Source organism: Gadus macrocephalus, chromosome 20 (genome assembly GCF_031168955.1).
Source record: "Gadus macrocephalus chromosome 20, ASM3116895v1".
Taxonomy (NCBI): domain Eukaryota; kingdom Metazoa; phylum Chordata; class Actinopteri; order Gadiformes; family Gadidae; genus Gadus; species Gadus macrocephalus.
Window position 1 is genome coordinate 17,825,765 of NC_082401.1, and position 26,841 is coordinate 17,852,605.

The following is a 26,841-nucleotide window of genomic DNA, read 5'->3' on the forward strand; positions in this document are numbered from 1 at the left end:
TTTTATTGAGAGATAGGAGCGTTAGCTCACCCTTCTGGTGGTAGAGGAGGTCAAATCAAGCCCTCTCATTCGATGAGTTGGCCAAAAGCTAGTTGCCCTTCTCTGACAGACACAACGCTGTCCACGACTTCCGGTCTATTTCTCTGTCTTCCTTCCTGTCTGTCTGTCTGTCTGTCTACCTTTCTCCACAATCGATGCAATGTATAACACACACACACACACACACACACACACACACACACACACACACACACACACACACACACACACACACACACACACACACAGTCACACAGTCACACAGTCACACAGTCACACAGTCACACAGTCACACATGCGCACCCGCACACAAAGTGTTTTTTGGCTGATGTTTGTCCGGGGAACATGCGAGTCCTGCTCTCTTATTTTCATGAGGGGAAAACAGAATGTCCGCCCTCGCCACAACAGCGGAATGACAACATTTCATCCACTGCTCAGGCCCGACTAGACTGGACAGGGAAAGCACAGCTTTCTATTCCTGGATGCACCAGAAGCTTCTTAGGACAGGTTAAAGCGTTGGAATCAGGGTTAACTTTAGGGGTTAGTGTTTGAAATGGTTAGATGTAGGTCTTGGAGGATATATGGTTCATTAGGGTCAGAGAGATGAGAGACGCTTTAGTTGAGTGTAGTTTTAAGTGTTCGGTAAAGGATCTGGAGGAAGCACTGCATCATGGGAGCCAATCCAGCAGTGCCGGCAGTTCTTATCTGTGACGGAGTGGAAAGGGTTCTCTGGAGCTGAAAACTCACACAACAGCAGTTGAGTCCTTCACCACATCTCGGACACACCCTCAGTCTGTCTGGACTGCGTTGAAGACACTACATTCTCACTTTGTTTGCTCTGCTTCGTTAAAACAATATGATGCTCGTTCTGGTTTGTGTCATCATGCTACAAACATGAGGTGGAGTTGGCTCTCTGTGTGCTTGGAGCTTTAGACTGCGACAGGTCCTCTGTCTCCTGGTTCTGTGGTAGGGCCAGGAACCAGATCTGATGGACTCTGCTGCGTTCAGCTGGATGATGCAGCATCCTCCTCCACTCCTCACCCTCTCTCGCTCTCTACTCCTCTCTCCTCCTCCTCTTCTCCTTCCTCATCCCCTCTCCCTACACCTCTCTCCTCCTCCTCCCTCCTTCCCCCTCCTCCTTGCTGATGATCAAAGCATTTGACCATGCGCTATCAGTGGCTACATCACCACCTAACCTCACACTCACGCATGCACATACGCACACGCATACACACACGCAAACACACACGCCATACACACGCATGGCTTGTTGCCAAACAAAAGGTCATGGGTCGAATTGTTGGATGTTGTTTAAAATAGGACGGGAGCCATGTAGTGTAAATCTCACATAAAACCAGTCAGTTAGAGAGTAAACAGAGACTGGCTGTCAGTGCGTGATGCGACAGAGCAAGTACTGTAAGTCAAACTTGGCCGTACTATACGTGTCTCAGTGTGACTCATGCGTCATGCATACGTTGAAAAAAAAACGTTATGGAATTTCCTCCAAGTGTTATTCTTGGCACGCGTCGCGAATTCCAACACCTGGCGACTAGAGAGCGAAGAACGGCAGGAAAAACACACACACACACACACACACACACACACACACACACACACACACACACACACACACACACACACACACACACACACACACACACACACACACACACACACACACACACACACACACACACACACACACACACACACACACACACACACACACACACACACACACACACACACACACACACACACACACACACACACACACACACACACACACACACACACACACACACACACACACACACACACACACACACACACACACACACACACACACACACACACACACACACACACACACACACACACACACACACACACACACACACACACACACACACACACTTCCCTTCTTCATGATCCAGCTCCTTGAACGCTCCCCACCGCAATGCACTATAGCGCCCCGGCGTTAGGACCACGCGATCACGTATGGAGACACAGGCTCCAGCAGCCTCACGCACAGACACGCACGGCGCACGGCGAGGCAGTTTCAAGCTGCGTCCCCTCAGTAAGGTCCTCGTCTGTCGCTCACGGGGAACACTCAGTGAGCTCCTCTCTCTACGGTCAGCGGTTTCTAGGATGGATTTTGCCCTGATTCTGCGCTTTCTTGCGTTGATACGGTCGCCGGATAACTTTGGAGACCTATGATGAGGATGTTTGTTTGAGGGAGATGTGTTTGATGGAGGTATAAGTGCGCTTCACGTCGCGCAGTGGATCGACAGGCTTGATGGAAACGATGTCGCCTCAGCAGGGAAGCATGGCACAAACCCGCTCCGGGTCAACCGGGGAGGGCAAGGTCGAGAATAAAAAGGTATTGTTGTTATTTGTTATTTTGTTATTTGATTACAATTGTTTGTGGAAGGGAAGAGTCCGTGTTGGCAACCGGGCTGCGATGACAGTCGCGTGGTGCGCGTCTTTGCGCACGGTATCCGATTATGTGCCAATCGTTTGAACGGGATTTAGTCCGATCAATATATCTGAGAATAAGTGATCCCCTTATTATTACGTTTTCAGTTAGTCTATCTTCAATAACCATAAATCAAATAGTCGAACATGTTTGACTCTTTAAATATAAGTTGCTTTTATTTTATCAATTTGATTTTCCATCGAAACGTGCAGAGTCTGACACGGTTCATCACATGGAGATCGTGTTGAACACAGACTCAAGTGTTGGTTCTGGCTGCTTTTAAAAGCTGGGATGGTCTCTTATTTTCCCTTGTTGTGACTTCATCAAAACGGTCAGGTTGTAAAATACTGAGCTGTAAAACTTTCCATATGCCTGTTCTGTTGTTTGTGTGTGTGTGTGTGTGTGTGTGTGTGTGTGTGTGTGTGTGTGTGTGTGTGTGTGTGTGTGTGTGTGTGTGTGTGTGTGTGTGTGTGTGTGTGTGTGTGTGTGTGTGTGGGGGGGGGTTCTTTACAACACCAAACCAATAGTCAATATTGAATACATAATTAAATGAGTGATTAAAATAATAATAATTAAACATATTTTCAAAAATATCATATTAATGTATTTATTATGACGATTAAATTCATAAATTTGCTACATTTAATTGTTTCGTTTACGATTTAATTATGCCTGATTCTTTTTTTGATGATGTTTTTATTGAAAACGCGCGTGCTGCCCTGGCTAGAAACAGGAGACGTCTCGGCTTGCTGGGGATTCTGTTGATGCATCATGGTTTTATTAAGTTGGAATATTATTCATAAGTGAACCCAGACCCTCACAAGACCGCAGTGTTTTGGTTCCCGAACACCACACACATAGACACATACTCACGCACGCACACACACGCTCTGGCACTCTGGCCATTGGCCATACTCTGATGAAACTATGAAATCACTCCTATCCTATCGACTCAAGCTCTAGTGAAGAGCGCTCCCCTCTGACCCGTGGTTCAAATGTGTAACTGCACCCTCAGCAGGCCAATGTCAGTGGAAAACCCCCAGAGCCTCCTCTGTTGTGTGCTCCGATTTTTCCAAGATTTGTCATGTGCCATATGCTTGTGATCTAAATGTAGGGCACTCCTCTGTATCAATTTGTTGTGTTGACTCTACAACCTGTTCCACTTTAGTGGCTTTACAAGCACGATTTTGGTTTAATGTGCAACACGCTTGCATCAGAACAGGTTAGCTGGCAGTAGTGCGATGCCTTGCATGTGCTCGCTGGTGCCTTGGATCTAACACTAGACAACTGAATGCAGGATGTCCACATGCCAAACACAATAACACAAAGCAGAGTCAAATAGTTTGTCAATCTGTTGCCAAATACCCGACATTGTCGGGTATTTGGCAACACATAGCTTGACTGTGTGTATTGTTATGTGTACTTTGTGTTATCCTTGCATGGATTGGGAACATTGCTATCAGGTTTTTTTGTCTATTGACTCTGAATCTTTCATTTTTTCTCTCGGCTGCACTATAGGCTACTCTCTAGGATCAATAAATCATTATCGTATCTTATTTAATCTAATCAGAGGTTTTCTTGTTCATGGAAGACCTGGGTGATGGACTTACACTAATACTGGACTAAACTAGAACAGACAAATTAGATAGAGATTATTGTAGTGATTTGGCAGTATGCAATCCACATGCATCCCAAATAGTTCAATCTTAAGAAAGTGAAATCAGATATTCATCTATAAAGTTTCACTACTGTTGTCTGTGGAGCTACGTGGTTAACTGGTTTGGGTTTGGTGGTAACGTTTTCTTTCTCTGTCGACGGGCTGAAGAGTTGCGGAGCTAGTCCAGCAAGCCCTGCCTGGCTAAGGTGCCCCTAAACCAAACCTGTGGATTTGGGAAGACGAGTTTAACGACCTCAGTGTCCCATAGAAGACATTTCAAGTATTGAAAATACATAACTTGCATGCCACTTATTTTTCACAAATCTACCGCCAAGATTTCGCCTAATTTGTTATTTGTCACCAATATGGCCCTGATAAGTTGCTTATATGTCACAAATATCGTACTAATAAATGGCTTTTTTGCCACCAATACGGTCCTACTTAATTGCTAATTTTCAGGAATCTGGCACTAATAAATTTATAATTTGTCAGGAATATGGCACAAATACGGCCCTAATCTGTTGATATAAAGCCACTAAAACATCCAACAGAGGCCCAGTCTTCTGTTAGTGGTAGCTGATGCTATATAGACGGGTTGTCCTCCTGGGATCCATTTCAGCGCTACATCCTTCATTCCCATATTCAAATCCCTCTCCCAGCCTTCCAGCGGATCGCTCTCTGATTGGTAGATCTGATGGGAAGTGTTTGGATTGTGTTCACTTTCGTCAGTTTACTCCAGATTTGATTTGGTTTATAGGACAGATGAGGGGAATGTTTCACCCACGGCCAACACTCTGTGTTTAAACACAGAACAATGCCTCCTTTCAATCCACCAACCCATATTTCCCTCCGTTGGTGGTTGGTTTTAAGTTCTTCACATTGAATGGCTGCTCTGTAGTTTATAAATATATATATATATATATATATATATATATATATATATATGTTGAGAGAGAGGGGGAGGGAGATTGAGCAGTGGTTTTAGCGCGTTGTAAATAGATGAGGTCGCGAATGACATACCTGTGGTGGATCTACACATGCCTCACATACCATAGAGAGAGACAGGCCGGGAGAAAGAGAGACAGGCAGAGATTGGGAATCTTTAAGAAATCGGAATGTATTGCTGACCATATGTTGCAACCCCTAGCCTGCATACTTCCTTCTTACTCTCCCTGGTCTCCCTGGTCTCTCTCTCTCTCTCTCTCTCTCTCTCTCTCTCTCTCTCTCTCCTTAAAAATCTAACATTTTTAAATCTGTCTCTCCAGAAGATGAAGACTCTGGCCCAGAGGCGACAGTCTGCTCCCTCCATGGTGATCAGCAAAGCACTTACCAAATCAAGGAGCTCCAGGTACAAACACGCACACACACACATACATCACACATGCAGACACAAACATACACACACATACACACTCAGCCATAAAAACACTCACGCACACCCTCTTCCCAAAGCTATCCGTGTTCTATCCGGGGGGGGGGGTGGGGGGGGTTAAAGCGATCCACTTCCTGTTGCAGCCAGATGACCAGAGCGATACTTCCAAATAGGTTGATTTTATTTCGGCAGGCCCAGACAGAAGAATTACTTCTCTAGAAAAACCTGTTTAGTGCTCAGCGCTGTTCCGGACTGGGCACTCAACCTACCGTTAGCTAGGACCACTGGGCAGTTTTATTTTTGTCTTCTCCAGAATCACGTCAGCTAGTTGTTACGAGCGTGCCAAACTTATTGCCTTCATGCAGTTTACCGATGCTTTACCTGGGTAGCGTACGCCAGCAGGGAGGTCTTGACAAAAGGAAACATACTCGACCAAACACTCCCTAACTTTTATTTGGATTTCATGAATAGAGTGAGAAGAAAATGAAAGAGGTAGAGAGACTGATATAAATAGAGAAGAGAGAGAAAGAGCGGATGAGTGAAACAAACAAGACAAAGGAGTTTGTCCTGTCCGAACAGAGACAAAAGACGTGATTAGTGTCTGTCAGTCAGTCAGTCAGTCAGTCAGTCAGTCAGTCAGTGTGTGTGTGTGTGTGCGTCTGTTTCTAGGATGGCAGGAGCCAGGACCTGACACTCTCAGCTGTGACCTTTAACCGTTGACCTCTCATCTTGAGCTGTCTCGGTCAGCAGGGTTCAAGGGGGAGTCTGTGTTTGAGAGAGAGAGAGAGAGAGAGAGAGTGTGTGTGTTTGTATGTGTGTCTGTGCATGTGTGTGTGTATTTTTATCTCACTGTAGTTCCCATCATGCTTAGAGGTCTTTAGCTCTGAAGCCACGCACGCATGCATGTACAGACACACACACACACTCACACACAGATACAAGACGCACAGAGGCACACACATTCACACACACACACACACACACACACACACACACACACACACACACACACACACACACACACACACACACACACACACACACACACACACACACACACACACACACACACACACACACACACACACACACACACACACACACACACTATTCTATATCCAATTGAGGACTATTCCAGAATATTGGGGACACGTGGAATTGAATGAGTTTCTCTGTGAAAGACGTCATGGTTACAGGCGCCATGGCTACAGTCATGACTTTGCCAATGCAGTTACCTCATCCTTGTGTGTGTGTGTGTGTGTGTGTGTGTGTGTGTGTGTGTGTGTGTGTGTGTGTGTGTGTGTGTGTGTGTGTGTGTGTATTTGTGTATTGCTTTAACTGAACATGTTTGAGAGAGAGAGAGAGAGAGAGAGAGAGAGAGAGAGATTGCAGTAGGAAGATGACAGAAAGAGAGATGGATTGAGGTGGACAGAGAACAAGAAGAAAGTTATGGGAGAGTGAAAGAGAGAGGGAGAGAGAGAGAGAGCGAGGAGAGAGAGTGGGCGTTCCATCTGTTTATCCAGCTGTGTCCAGAGGGTTTCTACTTACAGATGTTGTCACAGTGACCTCATATCTCTAGTGTGTGTGTCTGCACGTGTTTGCGTGTGCGTTTGTGTGTGTGTGAATTTTCGCTGGGACTCCATTCCTATGAGGCTCTGATTTGAACAGAGGGGAGATAGCTTCATGCGGCGCCGCACTTGCTAGCGCTCTACCTCCTTTAAGTGAACGTTGGTAGTACCTTTAGCATAGCGAGACGTTAGCATGCCATGCTAGTGACATATCACACAGTGTGGTCCTGGCAGATGATGACTAAATACATTCCCTGGTTGTGTCTTACTTTCTCTCATTCTTTCTCTCTTTCTCTCTTTCCAAAGTCAACACGCCCCCCTCCCGCCCCGCCACCATTCATCAACATCACATGACACACAATAGTGCTGTTGTCCCCTCATCCGTCAGAGACAATGGCCGGTCGGCCCGGCTGTCAGTCACACATTGAGCCAGGCGGGATGTAGCGTGAATACGGAAAATGTCCTCTTGTTACTGGAAATGGTATTTGGAGGAGGAGGCGTGTGTGAGTGTCTGTGTGGGGAGACCTCCTGAATCTGTTTAAGACGTTGTATCGCCGATAGCAACGGCATACAGGTCTCCACGGTGAAACATTTTCATCCAGAGGGATGACCCCCCCCCCACACACACACACACACACATAACCACACACACATGGGACCCCCACCTGCCCATGTCATCAAAAAACAAGATCCCTGGGGATCGGTGGTCGTCGTGGGCGACTGACCTTGACACTGACCTCTGCACCACCTCCTTCTCCTCTTCCTCCTCCTCCTCCTCCTCCTCCTCCTCCTCCTCCGTACACGGTGTGTGCATGCGTGAGAGAAGACGAGGGTAGGAAAATGATTGTTAGTTTGGGAATATGTTTGTTTACGTGTGAAAGAGAGAGAGAGAGTGTAAGTGTGTGTGTCTGTGTGTGTCTGTCTGTGTGTGTGCGCGTATGTTCAGGTCTTTTATCTTGATGTGAAGTATAAACAGGAAACGGATCAAGTTCTTCAACTATTTCCTCTTCCTGTTGATCATGTTCCGTTTTCCAGCGTGCCATTGTTTACTTAGAGGGAGGGAGGGAGAGAGAGATGGAGAGAGAGAGAGTGACTGATAGGGAGAGAAAGAGGAAGAGGGTACACAGGAGCAGAACACCTGACCACCGATGCCTAGCTGAGAAGGTCCTGGACTGGGTCGAGACCCAGTGAACAAAGCCTTAGAGAAGACAGGCAGGGCAGTCACTGCACCCTCTCATAGCCTGACCTCCCACCAGCGACACCAGCCTATCAGCATCTACCTGCTGTTTGCTCCTGGGACAAATACAGACATGTGTGTTTTTGTTGCTCTGCATTAAGCCCCTTCCCGCCATGGAGTGTATCTATTGTGCGTCCGCTAACAGTGGGGCCTTCTTGTGCGTTGGTAGCTCCAGGGACAACCTCCTGAGCCCCGTGCGTCCAGAGTCCTGCCCCCTGGTCCAGAGCCTGCTGCTGGACCGCACCGGCCGCGTCTTCCTGGAGCACGCCCAGACCCAGCTGAAGACCGGGCTGCAGACCCAGGACAGGCACCTGCTCCTCTTCACAGACACACTGCTGGTCGCCAAGACCAAGTAAGAGAGGGGGGAGGGAGCGAGGGGAAATGGAAGTGGGGGGAATACCTACTGCAATGTATTTTTTGTCTTTTTCTCAATTTACATTTAGCTTTTTTTTTAATCATTTTTTTTTGTATCTTATTTAATCGTTATCTTTTGTGGTTAAAAAATAATAATAGAGAGTGAGTGAGAGAGACAGAGAGCGAGAGAGACAGAGGGCGAGAGAGAGAGACAGAGAGAAAGAGAGACAGAGGGACAGAGAGAGAGAGAGAGAGAGAGAGGGAGAGAGAGGGAGAGAGAGAGAGAGAGAGAGAGGAGAGAGAGAGAGAGAGAGAGAGACAGAGAGAGAGAGGGCGAGAGGGAGAGAGAGACGGAGAGAAAGAGAGACGGAGAGACAGAGAGAGAGACAGAGAGAGCGCAGCCTTTCATTATCTGTTCCTTCCCCCTAACCCGTTTGCTCTGTCGGATGGAAGGATTGATCAGTAAAGTTTCCATACACAATATAACATCAATCCTTCCCTTTATCTCTCTTTCTCCCTCTGTGTGTGTGTGTGTCAGGTCTGCAGGCCAGCTGAAGGTGAAGAGCGTGGTGCGGGTGTGTGAGATGTGGCTCTCTGACTGCATGGAGGAGGTGTGTGAGGGCAGCACTAGCCCAGAGAGGAGCTTCGTCCTGGGGTGGCCCACCTGCAACTATGTGGTCACCTTCAGGTAACACACACACACTCACACACTCATGCGCGCACGCACACACGCACACACATGCGCACGCATGCACGCACACACACACACACACACACACACACACACACACACCCCTACACATGCACATGCACACACACACACACACACACACACACACACACACACACACACACACACACACACACACACACACGCACACGCACACGCACGCACAAATACATTCATACACACACACACCCACATGCAAACAGCACCCACACACCCACAAATGCAAAACACTCCCACATATACACAGTGTTTGTCAATGTCGTTTATGACGTTCTGCATCAGGAGGGGCGGCTGTACGTTCTGCCTAGCGAGGACATTGTGTTCTCGATCTGCTGCTCCCCAAACATCTCAACCACTACACATAAATCATCCTTACTACAGCTCAGAGAGAGAGAGAGAGAGAGAGAGAGAGAGGGGGGGGGGGAGGTAGAGCGAGGAAGGGACATAAGGAGGGAGAGGCAGAGATGCCTGCAAACATAATTACAAACACATATCTCATCACTCACACACACATACGCCTGCGCTCTCACGACATGCGTGTGGGACCGACACATTTTTTCCCTTGTGCGGTAACCCCCGTCAGTACATACATTCTACATATTATTACACGTTAGAGCAGTCACGTGTCGGAGCGGTGGACGTGCAGACGTCTGTGTTTGAGCCCTAAGGCAGGGCTCCATCCACCAAAGTCTTATCAGACGCTCCCAAAGGGCCGGTCGCACAGCGAAATCCTACGCAGCCCGGAAAAATGTGCAGCCGGAAAAAAAAAACGTGCAGCCTACGCCCACAGTTTTATTAACTCAGAGCGTCCAGGGCACTTAACACTCACCCAAAGAAAGAGGGGCGCTCAGAATCGCAAATGCACCGTGCAAAACCCGAGCTTGATTTCCATCGATAACAATGACAAAATAACCGTCACCAGCTGTTAAAAAGCGCATGGTGTGATCAGGGCCTGACTCTGTTGAATGTCTACTCAAATCAAAACCCCCTTTCTTGGTTTTGCGCCTCATAACTCGTGTCTCCTCCCCCCCCCCCCCCCCCCCCCCCCCCCCCACAGCTCCCCAGACCTCAAAGAGAAGTGGCTTCAGCTCATCCAGAGGTAGGAACCATTTTGAGAACACAGTGTTATGTGAGACCGCATGAGGACAAGGAAAGACATCACTCGTTGTTATCTTTTGGCAGTGGGACAGAGAGCCACCTTTTGCTGTGACTCAAGATGAATTTAAGACAATATCTGCTCAACGGGTCAGTTGGCCATGGCGGGGTCCCTATAGGGTCAGAGGGAGCTTCAGAGGATTATAGTCTGGGGGTGAAAGTTTTGTTTAGCGGCTGACTGTTTCCTCCCTCCTTCGACTCCTCCCCCCTCCTCCACCTCCTCTGCCTGCTTCCAGCCGGATAAGCGAGGAGAAAGAGAAGGATGACCCCCAAAACCATCCACTCAAAGTCTTCGCCAAAGACATGGGGAACTGTGCTTTCGTAAGTTCCTGCAATCAAACCTATTTTTTATGTCTCTCTCTCCGGCCACCAATATGTACAAATTATTATAAGTGTAAACACAAATCATATCTTGTGTTTGTGGTCTCTCTCTCTCTCTCTCTCTCTCTCTCTCTCTCTCTCTCTCTCTCTCTCTCTTTGTTGCACTCTGTCCCTTTATTATGAATGTAAACACACTACATATCTTTGTTTGGTCTCTCTACACACTACATATCTTTGTTTGGTCTCGTCTCTCTCTCTCTCTCTCCTCTCTCGCTCTCTCTTTCTCTCTCTCTTTTCACTTCTCTCCCCCTTTTAATTCAATGAAATCCAAAGGGCTTTATCACCATGAGAAACATACATTTGCTTTGCCCGAGTGCGGTAGTTAGACCGGTAACAGCTGGGTTTACTGCATAGAGTTAAATGTGACCTGATCCATGTTTTGATCTGCTCCAGGCCAAGACTCTGGCAGTCAGCCACGGGGACACCACGACGGACGTGATCCACACCGCCCTGCTGCAGTTTGGGATCCCGGTGAGTTGGTCCTGACCAGACGACACAGAACCAGAATGTAGACCGGGGACCAGACCCAAGAGACTATAGACCCAGAGCTACCATCAATGTTTTAACCCTTTTCCCTCTCTCTCGCTCTCTCTCTCTCTCGCTCTCTCTCTCTCTCGCTCTCTTTCTCTCTCGCTCCAGGGTAGTGTTAAGGATCACCAGTTGTGGGTCAGCTCCAGTAGGGACGACCCCCCCCTACCCTCTCATTGGTGAGTCTAGCTGTCCCATGCACACACACACACACCAGGCACACACACCTAGCTCCTCATGTGACTTCTGTGACCTTTCAACCCTCCCAGGTCATGAATTCCCCTTCAGCATCAAGATGAGCCACATCCGAGACGGAGGAGTAGGTGGTGTAGGAGGAGTAGGAGGAGGTGCCAGGGATCCAGCCAGCCCGTCAGACTGCCCAGGGGTTCTCCTCCTGGACCAGTGTCTCCCTCCAGACACCCAGTGCCAGTTCATCCTCAAGCCCAGCAGGGTGGCTCCTCATCTGGCTGCACTCCTCGGTAAGACCCCTACCCCCAGCTGCTCACGTCCGGGAGGTCACGACCTTTGTGGCGTCAGGGTCACTGAGACCGGCTCGGAGGTCATCTGAGGAATATTTCCAGGGCAGGGTATAAGAAGGATTGCGTGCCGGGGTTAGGAAAGGCCTCGAGAAATATGTATGTGTGGGAAAAGTAGTTTTCTCATTCTTATTTATCCATGCGATACATTGTGTCTGATTTAAGATGTTTGGTAGCAATGCATTTGGGGATAATCACAGTAAGAGACTGTAGTTTCTTCGTGTTGAAAGCTGCATGTGTTTCCTGCTCAGTAGTTGATGGCTAGTGAAATAACTCCTTAAGAAAGTAAACACATCTTTTTTTAATATAATTTTATAATAATACTAAGAAGAAGAAGAATCCCCACACTAAAAATAGGTATCCACGTGCCTCTGTGAATACCTCATTCCATAAGAAAATAGTATTCTCAGCGACAGGGAAATTCTGCACACTCTGTGTGCAGAATAAGCAGTAGATCTGGATTGTCAAACTGAACTAGAACATGAATCACTACAACATGAGTCACCTCACAGTTTCTTCCACAAGGATGAACGTTGAACATAGTGTTGCGTCCAGTTAGACCTGGAAAAGATGTTCCTTCTGGACAACATGGAAAAACAGCTGCGTTGTTTGTAGTATTGCTATAATTTGTGGACTTTCATTATCTAACCTTTTAATGATGGCACACACACACACGAACACACACACGAACACACACACGCACACGCATACACACGCACACGCACACACACACACAAGCACGCATGAATACACAGCCACACAGACACACACATACATGACCGCATACACACACACAAAGATGTGTGTGTGTGTGTGTCATTAGAGGAAGAGAGTGGGGTTGGAACCAGAAACCCTCTGTAGACCAGGCAAGCGCTCTGTGTGACCTGACTGGTGTCCAGCGGCCAGGACGGGGTCTGACCCTGAAGGGATGGGGAGAAAACGATCTGTGTGGGATCTGTGTGGCAGAGAACAGGAAGATGGAAAGAACAGTAGATCAGCATGAGAGAGAGAGAGAGAGAGAGAGAGAGAGAGAGAGAGAGAGAGAGAGAGAGAGAGAGAGAGAGAGAGAGAGAGAGAGAGAGAGAGAGAGAGAGAGAGAGAGAGAGAGAGAGAGAGAGAGAGAGAGAGAGAGAGAGAGAGAGAGAGAGAGAGAGAGAGAGAGAGAGAGAGAGAGAGAGAGAGAGCTTGTATTGTGTCTGCATGTGGCAGCCATACCACAAACCTCCCCTCCCCACCCCTCTCTTAAGAAAGATGACTGGCTCTTGCAGAAGCATCCCTACACACAAAATCTTAGGCTTTCTCCTAGCTTCACACATATATACATATATAAATATATATATGTATATATGTGTGTGTCATTGGAGGTTTGAAGTGGTTTGTCCGGTGTGCCATTCTTCCTAAGAATAGTAATTATAATTAGATCACATCTTGTTTGTGTGACAGATTCTTTCATGAAACAAAGGCAGTACTAAAAACATACCCTGATACATAGACATACGGCACATAACTAAACGCACCTGCGTGCCATACACGCACATCCACACATACGCACACACGACACACACACACACACACACACACACACACACAGTGACCTTTAATTGAAACTATTTTCTGTTTATCTTTCTCTATCACCCTCTCTCTCTCCCCCTCTCATCATTCGAATGTCCATGGGTATTGACAATGCGTGTGTTTTTGTGTGTTTACGTGTACGTATGTCTCTGTACGTGTGTGTATGTGTGTATATGTGTGTGTGTGTGTGTGTGTGTGTGTGTGTGTGTGTGTCTGCGTCTCTCTGTGCGTGTCCCAGAGCCCGGTCAGCAGAAGGCCTTCAAGAGGAAGCGCTCTCTGATTAACTGGGGCTTCTGGAAGACTTCTAACACTCAGCTGGACGGCCACTCTCCCACCTCCCCCGGCTCCCCGCCCCCCCTGCCCGGCCGCCTCTTCTGCCGGCCCCTGGCGGACCTCTGCCAGCCCCACCACCGCCTGCCCAAGCCTGTCATGGTGAGGGACCTCTGACCTGCCCCTGGGGTCGCGGGAGGAAGGGGGGGGGGGGGGGGGTGACGGGGGACCGGGGGGTCGAAGGTTACGTCGGGGTCAGGGAAAATATGTTTGATTTCAATTTCCTGTGCGGTTTCCTTAGGGGTCCAAGAGGGGCCCTAACGAGGATGAGTTTGACGCCGCAGTCATCATCAGAGTCAATATGGCAGAATACAAATATTAAATAACAAAAAAACTGACAATGAGCGCAACATGTTCTGCATAATAGATTATAAGCAAGGTTTTTATGAAGAAAAAATATATGGCTATGAGTTTGAAGTTGTGGTTTTGTGTTGTGAGGGTCATGGTTATGAGTGGTTATGAGTGTTGCAACCTTTAGGGTTAGGTTTTTGAAGGAACCCTTTATTTGATGCTTGACAAGTCTTTCTCAACTCGGAGCTTGACGCGGCTTGCAGTGAACAACGGCTATTCATTATTAACAGGTGTTTTGAAGGAACCCTAGGGGGTATTTCAAGGTGTTCATCGTTAACCACTTTAATCTTTTCAAGCCTTTAGGGATCACACCTCTGCTCTCTAATAAATAACGCAACAACATGTTGCTGACAACAAAACAACAGAAAAATATGTACTGGAATGACTATATAGTACAAATGACACTAGTTATACTAACTAATAATGACGTGCATCGTTAACCCTCACCGTTTCAGGAGATGCTGGTCACTCTGTACCGCGAGGGTCCGTACACCCGGGGCGTGTTCCGCCGGTCGGCGGGGGTGAAGGCGTGCCGCGAGCTACGCCACCGCCTGGACCACGGCGAGGAGGAGGAGGGGGCGGAGCTAACCGAGGGCTCCGTGTTTGTCACAGCCGCCGTCCTCAAGGTAGCGGTTGGTCCATGTGGTCACGTTAACACACTATGATGCGATGGACTCACTGCACATTAACACAACAGTAGTAACACACTAGTAACGTGCTTGACGCAAGCTACACATTTACACAATAATAATCATTAACACATTAACACACCAGTAGTAACACACTAGTAATGCACTAGTCTCACACCCTACCTTTTAACACACAAGTAGTTACACACTAGTTTGGACTTGAAAACACTTGTTTCACATCAGTGTATGGCATAAACCGAAACAAGTCAATTGAAATTGAAATAATGAATTCTCTTCTTTGTGGATAAATGTATGCATTATTTATTAGCGGTGCAATTGACTAAAACAGGAAGTCACTTCACATGTTCTAACTCATGTGTGTGTGTTCCGCCAGGACTTCCTGCGTAACATCCCGGGGGCCCTGCTGTGTGTGGATCTGTACGACCAGTGGATGACCGCCATGCAGGGGGAGGGGAGGGCGGAGGCTGTCCGCAGGTAACCACACGCACACACTCACACTCGCACGCACGCACGCACGCACGCACGCACGCACGCACGCACGCACGCACGCACGCACGCACGCACGCACGCACGCACGCACGCACGCACAGACACGCACTCACTCACTCACTCACTCACTCACTCACTCACTCACTCACTCACTCACTCACACGCACACATGCAGAAACGCGCACACACGCACACATTCACACACACCCACACATACACACAGACACGCACACACTCACTCTCTCTCTCTCTCTCTCTCTCTCTCCCTCTCTCTCTCCTTTTCTCTCACACTAACAAACACACGCATGCACAAGCAAACAAACAAACAAATGAACAAATAAACAAAGAAAGAAACATACATGGAAACACACATGCACACACACACACACACACAAACACACACATTTTTTATAAAATTACAAACAAGCCCAGCAACCAAGCATACAGTGTGGTTAATCTGACCTCAGACCTTTCTATCTGTCTCGCTCGAACCCCCCAGGTTGCTCAAACTCCTTCCCGGTGAGAACCTGCTGTTGCTACGCCATGTGGTTGCCGTTCTCCACTGTATCCAGGGCAATGCTCATGACAACCAGATGAACGCCTTCAACCTGTCGGTGTGCATCGCTCCCAGCATGCTCTGGGCCCCGCGACCCAACTCCCCCCTGGACGAGGGTGAGAGCACCAAGAAGGTGAGGGACACTCAAACACACATGTGCGTCTCACTCACTCACTCACTCACTCACTCACTCACTCACTCACTCACTCACTCACTCACTCACTCACTCACTCACTCACTCACTCACTCACTCACTCACTCACTCACTCACTCACTCACTCACTCACTCACTCACTCACTCACTCACTCATCATTGAGTCATCATTTTCTAAATACTAACTTTTATGTTTGGACTGCCCACCCTTCCTCACTAACATATACGTTTTCATTTAGCCACTACTCTTTATCTCCATATTTAAAGTTTCTTACGATACTTTGTAACGGTTTCCTCTTCAAGGCGCGGAGTGATACTTTCACAAAATGATCGGGCGTCATAGCAGTTATGTATACGCTCTTTATACAACAGTTGGGAACCAATCAGATCGCTGGATTTAGGTCCCCCATTGTATAAATCTATATATAGATCACACCGTGAGAACTCCACAGTGGAATTTAACAGTGGGTTGATAGGTGTGTGTGTGTGTGTGTGTGTGTGTGTGTGTGTGTGTGTGTGTGTGTGTGTGTGTGTGTGTGTGTGTGTGTGTGTGTGTGTGTGTGTGTGTGTGTGTGTGTGTGTGTGTGTGTGTGTGTTAGCTGATGGCCTTTGAACTTGAGCTGACCCACTAACAGTCAGCTGTTACCTGTCTCACTCTCTCTCACACACACACACACACACACACACACACACACACACACACACACACACACACACACACACACACACACACACACACACACACACACACACACACACACACACACACACAGTCACACACACACACACACACACACACACAGTCACACACACACACACACACACACACACACACACACACACACACACACAGTCACACACACACACACACACACACACACACACACACACACACACACACACACACACACACACACACACACACACACACACACACACACACACACAAATGACTGTGTGTATGGAAAGGACTAGTTTGTTCATTTATTTTCATTTTTATCAGGGTATAATTTATCATTATTGAGGACTAGATCCTTTTATGCTACAGTCCTCTGAATTAGTGTTTGGTGCTAGCTCGCAGCGCTCTCACACAGTGCTAGCCTGCAGGGCTATCCAACATTGCAAGTATTATGAGCTGTCATCAGTGCTGCGGTCTGATATCCATGTCAGCTAGCTATAAAGTTACAAATACAGTGATCGCGGTACAATGTCATGTTAACTTAAAACATTCCTGTCTGTCTGTCTGTCTGTCTGTCTGTCTGTCTGTCTGTCTGTCTGTCTGTCTGTCTGTCTGTCTGTCTGTCTGTCTGTCTGTCTGTCTGTCTCTTTCTCTCTCTCCTTGTGGTTTTTGAGGTCAAGTTAGAAAACATTCATGACCAAATGAATCGGCAAGGCCAAACCAGACACACACACACACACACACACACACACACACACACACACACACACACACACACACACACACACACACACACACACACACACACACACACACACACACACACACACACACACGGTTAGCGGGCACCATCTAAAAGCCCTGTCTCCTCAGTTTGCGACACACAGAGGCTTTCCTTCACTTTGCTTCGCTCTGTGGCTCCTTCCTGTGTCATTTAGATGTTTGTGGCCGAGAGTCAGGGAGTGTCTGGGGACTAAATATAAACCAGCCAGACTGTCTGTATGTCTGTATGTTTGTGCATCTTTCCGTCTGTTTGGCAAGGACATCCATGTACTTCTGCTCTGCCTTGAGTTAGCAACAAGCTGAGCTTGAATATTAGCATCACCTACACACACACACACACACACACACACACACACACACACACACACGCACACATTGGTCGAGACACTTCTTAGAATTCCCCCTGTTTACCCAGGAGGAGACGTATGTAAACAGAGGGGCCGTTTTGGCGGTTCATCAACAGCCTTTTTGTTTATAAATGTTTTGTTTTGGTTCTGCAATTCCGCTGCAATGATGACGTCTGTAGCCGACTGTTCGTCTATTTGTTTCCATCCAAGTATTAATGTGTGTGTGTCTGTATGTGTGTGTGTGTGTGTGTGTATCTGCAGGTGTGTGAGCTGGTGCATTTCCTGATTGAGAACTGCAGTGATGTCATGGGGTCGGAGGTCGTGTCCCTGCTCCAGAGCTACAGCCAGAAGACCAGCAGCGAACACGGCTCCGGTAAGGACCCGCCTATTCTCAAACTGCCAACCAGGTCATTTGTCGGAACTGCACACATTACCACGGGATTGGATGATAACAATAAACAAGGCTGGAGAATAGAGCGTCAATGTTTCTAAAAAACTGTAGAAAAACCAAGGATAGCTTATCTGTGTTGAGCAAGCAATTTACCATTTAGTGATTGGGCAGTGACTTGAGAACAACTGTGTGTGTGTGTGTGTGTGTGTGTGTGTGTGTGTGTGTGTGTGTGTGTGTGTGTGTGTGTGTGTGTGTGTGTGTGTGTGTGTGTGTGTGTGTGTGTGTGTGGGGGGGGGGGGGGAGTGCTTTGAGTGGGTGCAGGGGCTGAGGCGAACAAATGAAGCAGAACTACATCAATACAGCTATGTTCAAATTTGTCACGGCCCTTAATCAGGGTTAAAGGTCAAGATTGTGTGTGTGTGTGGGTGCGTGTGTTTACCTTTGATTACCACGCGAGACGCCGTCTCTCAGAGTTGGATCGTTAGTCTGGGTTGAGACAATGCTGCTGTGTGTGTGTGTGTGTGTGTTTTTTTTTTTTGTGTGTGTGTGTCTGTCTGTGTGTGAGCATGCATGCATGATTGCAGGTGTGTGTGTTTGCTTGTGTGGCTGTGTGTATGTGTCTGTGTGTGTGTTGATTGGTTAGGGTCATGGTATTGACCCGCAGCAGTTAGTGAGGTACAGAAGAAGCTTTTTCAGTGGAACTCAGACGTGAACATCGTCATTCATGAACCTCTCGATGTTCTGTAAACAAACTACAACTAGCCTGGCCTCTACCAAATTCTCTGTTCCAAACCTTACGGACACTCCTTGTCCATACACTGGTCTAGTGTGCTGTTCTCCACCAACTTCTAGCTGGTGGAGAAATCCAGTCCATCGTTGTGTGATATTGTGTGAGCGACGAGCGTTAGATATTATTGCAGATGGTAGTGTTGGCTATTGGAGGGTTTGATGTCTTGTGTTACTGTGATCTGGTATATCTGGGGTACAGTAATTCAGTAGTATGTCTGTGGTATATCGGTAGTATATCTGGTATATGTGTGGGCTATCTGTGTGTATGTGTGGTTAGGGCCGTGGCCAGGGTTTGAAAAATAGTGAGGACCTCTTTGTATATGGGTGCTCAAAAATATGTTGTCTCTTGGGGTGATTTTGGAATACATGTGTTCACACATATGGAATACATGTGTTCACATTTTGTGAAAATATGAATGGCATGAATTCATTTTCCTTCTACCTCTGCTCCTCCCCTCTCCTCCACTTCCCTTTCCTTTCCCCTCCTCTTCCCTTCCCTCTAATCCCACTTCTGCTTCTCCTGTTCCTCCTCCTCTTCCTCCTCTCCCATGACATCCCTCTCTTCCTCTGCTCCTCCTCCTCACCACCTCCTCCTCCTCCTCCTCTCTGCAGACGTGTCCTCCTTCCAGATGAACGACTCCTCCTACGACAGTCTGGAGAACGAGCTCAACGACGAGCCCGAGTCCCCGGACCAGGAGCAGCGCCCCCTGCTGGAGCGCGACAAGCACGACAGCCGCAGCCGCGACTCGGTCATCACCCTGAGCGACCCCGAGCCCGACCCCGAGCTCGAGGCCGACCCCCGGCGCCGGGTCAGCCCCGCCCACCGCCAGCCACGCCCCCTACCGGCGGTCCCAGTCTCCGGCCCTCGACGCCTGAGGAGGAGCTCGGAGCCGGCGCTGGCCGTAGGTGCGCCGCACAGCGCCGCCGCCGTCGTCGCGGAAAACAGCCCCGGGGCCGCGGGGAGGAAGGCGAGCTACGACGCGGCGGCGGCAGTGGAGGAGGAGGAGGAGGTGTTCCTGGAGCAGGGCCTGAGCTCGCTGCAGCTGCAGGAGGCGGGCCGAATGAGGGGAGAGAGGGGAGGAGCCAAAGCGGCCGTCGTCGGGCGGAGGAAGCCCACGAAGTACGCCCCGCCCCCTCCGCTGCGATTGGACGCCAGCTGCTCCTCTCTGTCGTCCCCGGCGACCTCGCCCACAGGCTCCTCCCTCAGCTCGCTGGACTCCGCCTTCTCCCAGTATTCCACCGACTACACAGCCGGCCACACGGCCGCCAGCCCCGCCGCCCCCGCTGTGTTCCCATCGGCCGACCCCTCCCCCCTCTCCCCCCGGGACTCCCCCCCAGCACACGGCCTCCACCCCAACACCTGGCTCCGGAAGGACCGCCGCCTATCGCTACGGCAACCCGACGAGGAGGAGGCGCCGGTGGGCGGGGCCGGCCGCGGGGGTAAGGGCAGCCCCAAACAGGGCCTGTCGGTGGACGGCGGGCCCCCGTCCTACCAGCAGGCCCTCGTGCAGCTGCAGAGGAGCCGCGCGCCCTTCTACCGCGTGGCCGAGAGACCCCTCACCGTCCGCGAGCTGCGGCAGTTCCTCGACCTCCGACCCCCCACCGTTCCCACCTCCTCCGCCACCACCACCACCACCACCAGCGGCCCCTCCCACCACGCCCCAAGGTCCCCCGCGGGGAGTGAGGTCGGCCTCCAGCCCCCCAAGGGGGTGTTCTACGGACAGAACGCCACCACGTTGGTGCTGCAGCGGAACCTGTCCCCCACGACCCCCACGACTTTGACCCCCAGCTCCGGGGACGCGGGCGGCTGGGAGCGGCACCCCTCCCTGGCCCGGCGCTCCTCTGAACCCTGCCGGGTGCCCCCCCCCTCCTACTGCCGCACCCTGGACCGACCCGGCGCCTCGCCAGAGGTCAAAGGTCATCAGCACGAGGCGGGCAGGCAGCGGGTTTCCAACGCGGGCCTGTCTTCCTCCGCCAGCAAGGCGGTCAGGGACTACTTCTCGCGGCAGGGCGGCGTGGAGGGATGCGCCGCCCAGCGCAGCCAGGAGGTGGCGCTGGCGCTGGTGCAGGGGCGGCAGGAGTGGGACCGCCGGCGCTGCAGCGACCCGCGCGCCGACGACTTCGACCAGCTGTTCTTCGCGGAGGAGTCGTACGTGTAGCGGCGGACACGGCGACGGGAACACGGCCCATCCTGAGTTGAGACGGTTGGGTTGCTACGTGGCGTTCTGGGGATTCTGTGAACGACAGAACGCACAGTGACCCAGTGCTGGGGCTGTTGGCGGGAAGCTCCTGCTTACTGCACAGCCAAAGGTAGAACCTCAACCTCTGTGGGTTGAGGTGGGATCCAAGATAGCATCCAGCTAGCACCCTGCTAACGCCCAGCTAGGAGATGGCTAGCACCTGCTAGGATCTTGCATGGCTCCGGCTAGCATCCGGCTATCATCCAGCTAGCATCCTGCTAACGCCCAGCTAGGATCTGGCTAGCACCTGCTAGGATCTTGCATGGCTCCGGCAAGCATCCGGCTATCATCCAGCTTACTAACAGCTAGCTACCAGCTAGCCCATCCTTGCTGTATTGCTCCAATAATTGCAGAGGGACCCTTTCTGAGTACTCCCACATTTGGACTCTCTCCACACTCCGAGTACAGGATATTATTGATGCGTGACATCATCACTGGTCTCTGATTGGCTGCTGTCTTGCCAAACCCCCGCCAGGAAGAGTTCTTCCACATACTCTGTGTGTGCCTCAGAAGTACACAAGTATCCGCAGTACTCTAAGAACTGAACTGTCTTTAGCGAGAGGCCTAAGTTGGCTCGCAGATTTGTTAAAGGGTCCTATTTTTTGTTGTATTTAAAGCTCTTTTAAAAGATAATTTAGTGTAGAGGAAAATGTACAGCAAAATGAACAGCCATTTGTAAATTGTATTACCCTTCTTAGCACTTCTCCATTCCCCATGGAACAGCCAAGTCTTAGAAACAGCCTGTAGTGTGTGTGTGTGTGTGTGTGTGTGTGTGTGTGTGTGTGTGTGTGTGTGTGTGTGTGTGTGTGTGTGTGTGTGTGTGTGTGTGTGTGTGTGTCTGTGTGTGTCTGTGTGTACCTAAAGAACCTTTCTACCAGTATCCGTGTTGTGTTAATTGACCATGGTCTTTCACCTAAAACAATACACCCATAGTGCTTATTACCTACATAATACTTCTCATTTAGTGCAAACACAGTGTTATTATGCACCATATTATGGAAATTACTTTGATTGTTAAATGCACAGGTTAATACTCCAGGTAATTCCCTTGTAAAGTAAAAACACTAAATATTTGTTTTATTGATGCTATAAGGTTAATTGTGTTCAACATGTATAGTTCTGAATATTTATGATCTTATAGATTTTATAAATAGACATTATGTTATGTACTTTTCAATGTTGTGTCATACAACGAAACCTAATTGTGTATTTTTGTACATGCCAATTCTGCTGCTGTATGAATAGAAAGTAAATTTGCTAAAGAACGTACCCTTTGTACATCTGTTGTCTAAAGAAAAACATAATTGATTAAAATAAACATTGCAAAATGATCCTTCTACCTGTTAATTAACATTTTGTCATTTCTATTGTGTAATTTATTCAGACAGAAACTCATCCCACAAGTGTAATGGGCAGGATTAGATCACAAAAGAAAAGGATTTGTAAGATATTATTGAGGGACACCCTCTGTTGCTTATTATGTCATATGAGGTGTGTGTGTGTGTGTGTGTGTGTGTGTGTGTGTGTGTGTGCGTGTGTGCGTGTGTGTGTGTGTGTGTGTGTGTGTGTGTGTGTGTGTGTGTGTGTGTGTGTGTGTGTGTGTGTGTGTGTGTGTGTGTGTGTGTGTGTGTGTGTGTGTGTTGCGTAGCCGTGCGTGTGCGCGTGTCGGCTCATTAGCATCTGTACCGTGGCGGCCCGTACCGTAGCAGCACACCTCTCCCAAGTGGCCAAGTTGGCCTGGCCAGACTGGCCACACTCACACTGGTAGATTTGAGCACTGTTAGGTGTGAAAACGGCCCCGGCCACGGCCGGATGGCCTAGTGTGCACCCTGAGAGACACGGTGTCTCCCGTCCGGCCGCTGCGAGACACATCTGTTCTAGACCGTCGGCCCATCGCCGCGACGCCGCTCCCGGGCAGCTTCTTGTTTACAACCCCGTGTTGCAACGCGGCTCCGGGGGAATGGGACTTTGGGTTACAGAATGTTTCTTTCCAGACGAAAAGCCACCAGCCAGAGGAAAACACGCTGACAGGATGAGAAGGACGTCCTCTTGGCCTGCAGAGGCTGCAGATAATTGCAGGTCTTCCTCAAAGAATGTAGGTTGAAAAACAACTAAATCTTCACAGTGGTTTACGTATGCATGGGAGGGAGAGAGAGAGAGAGAGAGAGAGAGAGACATACTGTGGCTCTTGGAAAGAATGTGGGGATCAGTTTGAATCTATCAGCTATTTATTATTATTATGAATAATGTCATTAGTATTTAAATGAATGACAGTATTAACTGTGTGCTGTGGTTGTTGTTTTATGTGGTGTACCCCAGGGCAAGGTTTTCATACTGGCTATTTTGAAGTATCTATTGCTGTTGAGCACAACTGTACTAAAGGGCCAACTCAGTGGGACCTAGGAGCCATCTTGGATCCATTCTACACTCAGCTCCCCCACCCAGCCAACGTTTAGAACCAATAGGGCCCCCAGATGGCAAAGACTCAATAGAGAGCCTAAGGCTGTGTCTCAATTCAGGGGACGCATCCTTCGAATGCACCCTTCGAATGCACCCTTCGAAGGATGCTTCCCCTGAATTGAGACACTGCCTTAGTCCCTCCCCTTCCCGTTGTCCCCATGGGACCTTCGTCTGGATAGAATATACACGGTAGTCAATGGTGACACTTTCTTTTTTTATCTTGTTTGAATTGTGACACCAATGATGATTGTCAAGTTAAAAGATAATTTTGCAAATTTAAGATGGTCGCCGTTTGTTCGCAAAAACAGTGCACAACATCTCTCGCCTCGCACAATATACGTCACCAACGACAACATATATCCTACCTGATGTTTTTTCCAATGACCCTTTCATCAGCAGGGAAGCGAAAACAACGAGTGAAACCGGGTTGCGGGTGTGACGCATATCCCAGTTTGAATCACACGAATCAAGTATAAGTGTGATTTGGCATGGGTGTAGTCTTTCTAATGATTGTTTCCACAGAGCTATACTTTCTTTACTCGCTAAAATAACTTTTAAAATGACAAACATCTGTAGTTTATGGCACAATTGGATCAAGTAGTCCAGATTTTTTCCAAAAATACAGTAGGTTCCCTTGTTGGTCAACCGGAAAGGGCGGGACTTAAGCTCTCCATATTGGGGTATTCCCAACCTGTGGGGGGGTGGAGCCCTGTAGGGTCTCACTCATTGCCGTCCCACTCTGGGCTCTACAGGTCATCCCTCCCCAGTGGGAAAGCAGCTTCAAACCCCCGGCCCACACTAACCATTTGAACATTTCCGTTCTCTTCTCCCACATACACACCTATACCCACATACTGTATTCACACACACACACACACACACACACACACACACACACACACACACACACACACACACACACACACACGCGCACACGCACACGCACACGCACACGTACACACACACACGTGTTTTAATAGCATGTGTGGGGGCTGACTGGGGGTCTGAATGTGACCTTCAGAGTGTTTGAAGACGACACTCGTGTCATTCATCCTCCTCTTCATCACTTCCTTCACATCTGTCACGGTAGAAATGCAGCGTTACATTCCATACCTGCTGTTGGGTCCTCGCTGTCCATGACGGGTCAACTTTGAGGTCCCAGAATCCTCTGAACTAAACACACCGGAACCATGCCTCAGCTGCACTACGCATCACGCACGCTCACCGAAAAAACACTAATCACCGTCATCCACTCACACATTCAGACAACGCACCAACAATGAACTTGTGTGTGTGTGTCTGGTCTGCATCTGTGCGTGTGTGTGTTTGTGTGAACAGCCTTAAGCTCTGTTCGAGTTTTTAAACCAGATGTTTTTAGTATCTGCCTGTCAAAAAGATGATGTAACTGTATTTATGCTGCAGGACGAGACAAGAATCACACCAGGGACGCGGGAAGTCAGTCCGAGGGGGGGGTGCTGAGAGAGAATCTATATAATGACGTCATAATAAATGCTGCACAAAACATCCGTTGTTTACAGAGACGAGATGAGGGGTGACGTCACATTCAGGGATCCGCTCTGATAAACACTCTACTGGTGTGTAAAAAGAGTTCTGCCAACTAGCCACTGTTATTCACAAACGTTAGCAAATAAACAATGTGGAAATTAGAGTCAACTCGGCTGATACTGGGCTGAATTTCACACACTAACAACATGCCGACAAGCTGTTGCGGTCCGGGATTATACACAGCGTTATAACAAGGATTCAGGAGGTTATTTCTAAAGGTTTACAAAGGAAAGTGACAATATTAGAAAGCCTTAATTTTCATCCAGACTTACGAGTTGTCTGATATGAGGAAGGTGACGATTTCTCCGTCAAGTGAACCGCCCGTCTTTGCTCTTTTTTTGCCAACCAGTTTACGTGCGGGATTCCAGAATCAAAACGATAACATTCAACGTGTCTATTAATATGGCAGCAACATTTTACACCAGTTTTAGAATGTTCACTACAACAGATGTTGAACACCAACATGCTTATGTAAAATCAGCATAGTACCGATAATATGATAAATATCTTAAAAAGGGTGGATGTCAATAATTTAATGAAAAATCATGTTGTATGATAAAATTATACAACAAAAAAAAAGTATTGATTTGTTCAGAAAACTTTCTCACTTGCAGTTACAGCCAGGGGCCGCTGCAGCACCCTAAGCACCCCCACTTCCCGCGTCCCTGGGTAACACTGTTGTTTTTTATTGGTCGTCATGAAAAAAAACATAAGGGGTAACACTGTTGTTTTTTATTGGTCGTCATGAAAAAAAACATAAGGGGTAACACTGTCGTTTTTTATTGGTCGTCATGAAAAAAACGTAAGGGGTAACACTGTTGTTTTTTATTGGTCGTCATGAAAAAAAACATAAGGGGTAACACTGTTGTTTTTTATTGGTCGTCATGAAAAAAAACATAAAGGGGGTAACACTGTTGTTTTTTTTGGTCGTCATGAAAAAAAACATAAGGGGTAACACTGTTGTTTATTATTTGTCGTCTTGAAAAAAAAAATAAGGGAAATAATAGAAATACACACATACATTTTAATGTCATGTATATCCTCTTTAATGATGATTGATTATTGTGTTTTGTGATCGCCTCAGTGGTGCAGTGGGGTGCACTCTGCCTAACCCCCTGGAGACCGGGGTTCAAGTCCGGTTGATGACCTCTGTTGGAAGTATCTTTTCTCTATTTCATGCGAATTATAAAGTCAAGTCTAACCTTTGTGATGACTTTAACCGGTGTCTTGATGGTGCATTGTTAAGTTCGGAGGTTAACACTCTAAACAGCTCATGTTCCGAACCCTGCAAAAACTTCGACAGGGGTGCCACTGTCGTTTTTTATTGGTCAACATGGAAAAAACCTGAGGGGTAACTCTGTCGTTTTTTATCGGCCGTCATGAAATAAATATAAGGGGAAAACACTGTTGATATTTATCAAATAAAACATAGGGGGTGACACTGTTGT

At 48.3% G+C, this 26,841-nt stretch overlaps 1 protein-coding gene across 1 annotated transcript in view; it reads left to right on the plus strand.

Moving 5' to 3' along the window:
* The window catches only part of LOC132448352 (rho GTPase-activating protein 20-like), a 32,207-nt gene extending 9,509 nt beyond the window's left edge, over positions 1-22,698 (plus strand). Inside the window, 15 exon segments of the mRNA XM_060039545.1 lie at positions 5,441-5,523; positions 8,522-8,704; positions 9,245-9,394; positions 10,494-10,535; positions 10,828-10,912; positions 11,366-11,443; positions 11,612-11,659; positions 11,661-11,679; positions 11,770-11,979; positions 13,847-14,040; positions 14,745-14,915; positions 15,313-15,413; positions 15,928-16,117; positions 18,209-18,320; positions 19,740-22,698. Coding sequence (XP_059895528.1) covers positions 5,441-5,523; positions 8,522-8,704; positions 9,245-9,394; positions 10,494-10,535; positions 10,828-10,912; positions 11,366-11,443; positions 11,612-11,659; positions 11,661-11,679; positions 11,770-11,979; positions 13,847-14,040; positions 14,745-14,915; positions 15,313-15,413; positions 15,928-16,117; positions 18,209-18,320; positions 19,740-21,286 — 3,213 coding nt within the window. The 3' untranslated portion in view covers positions 21,287-22,698.
* The last annotated feature ends 4,143 nt before the right edge of the window (positions 22,699-26,841 follow it).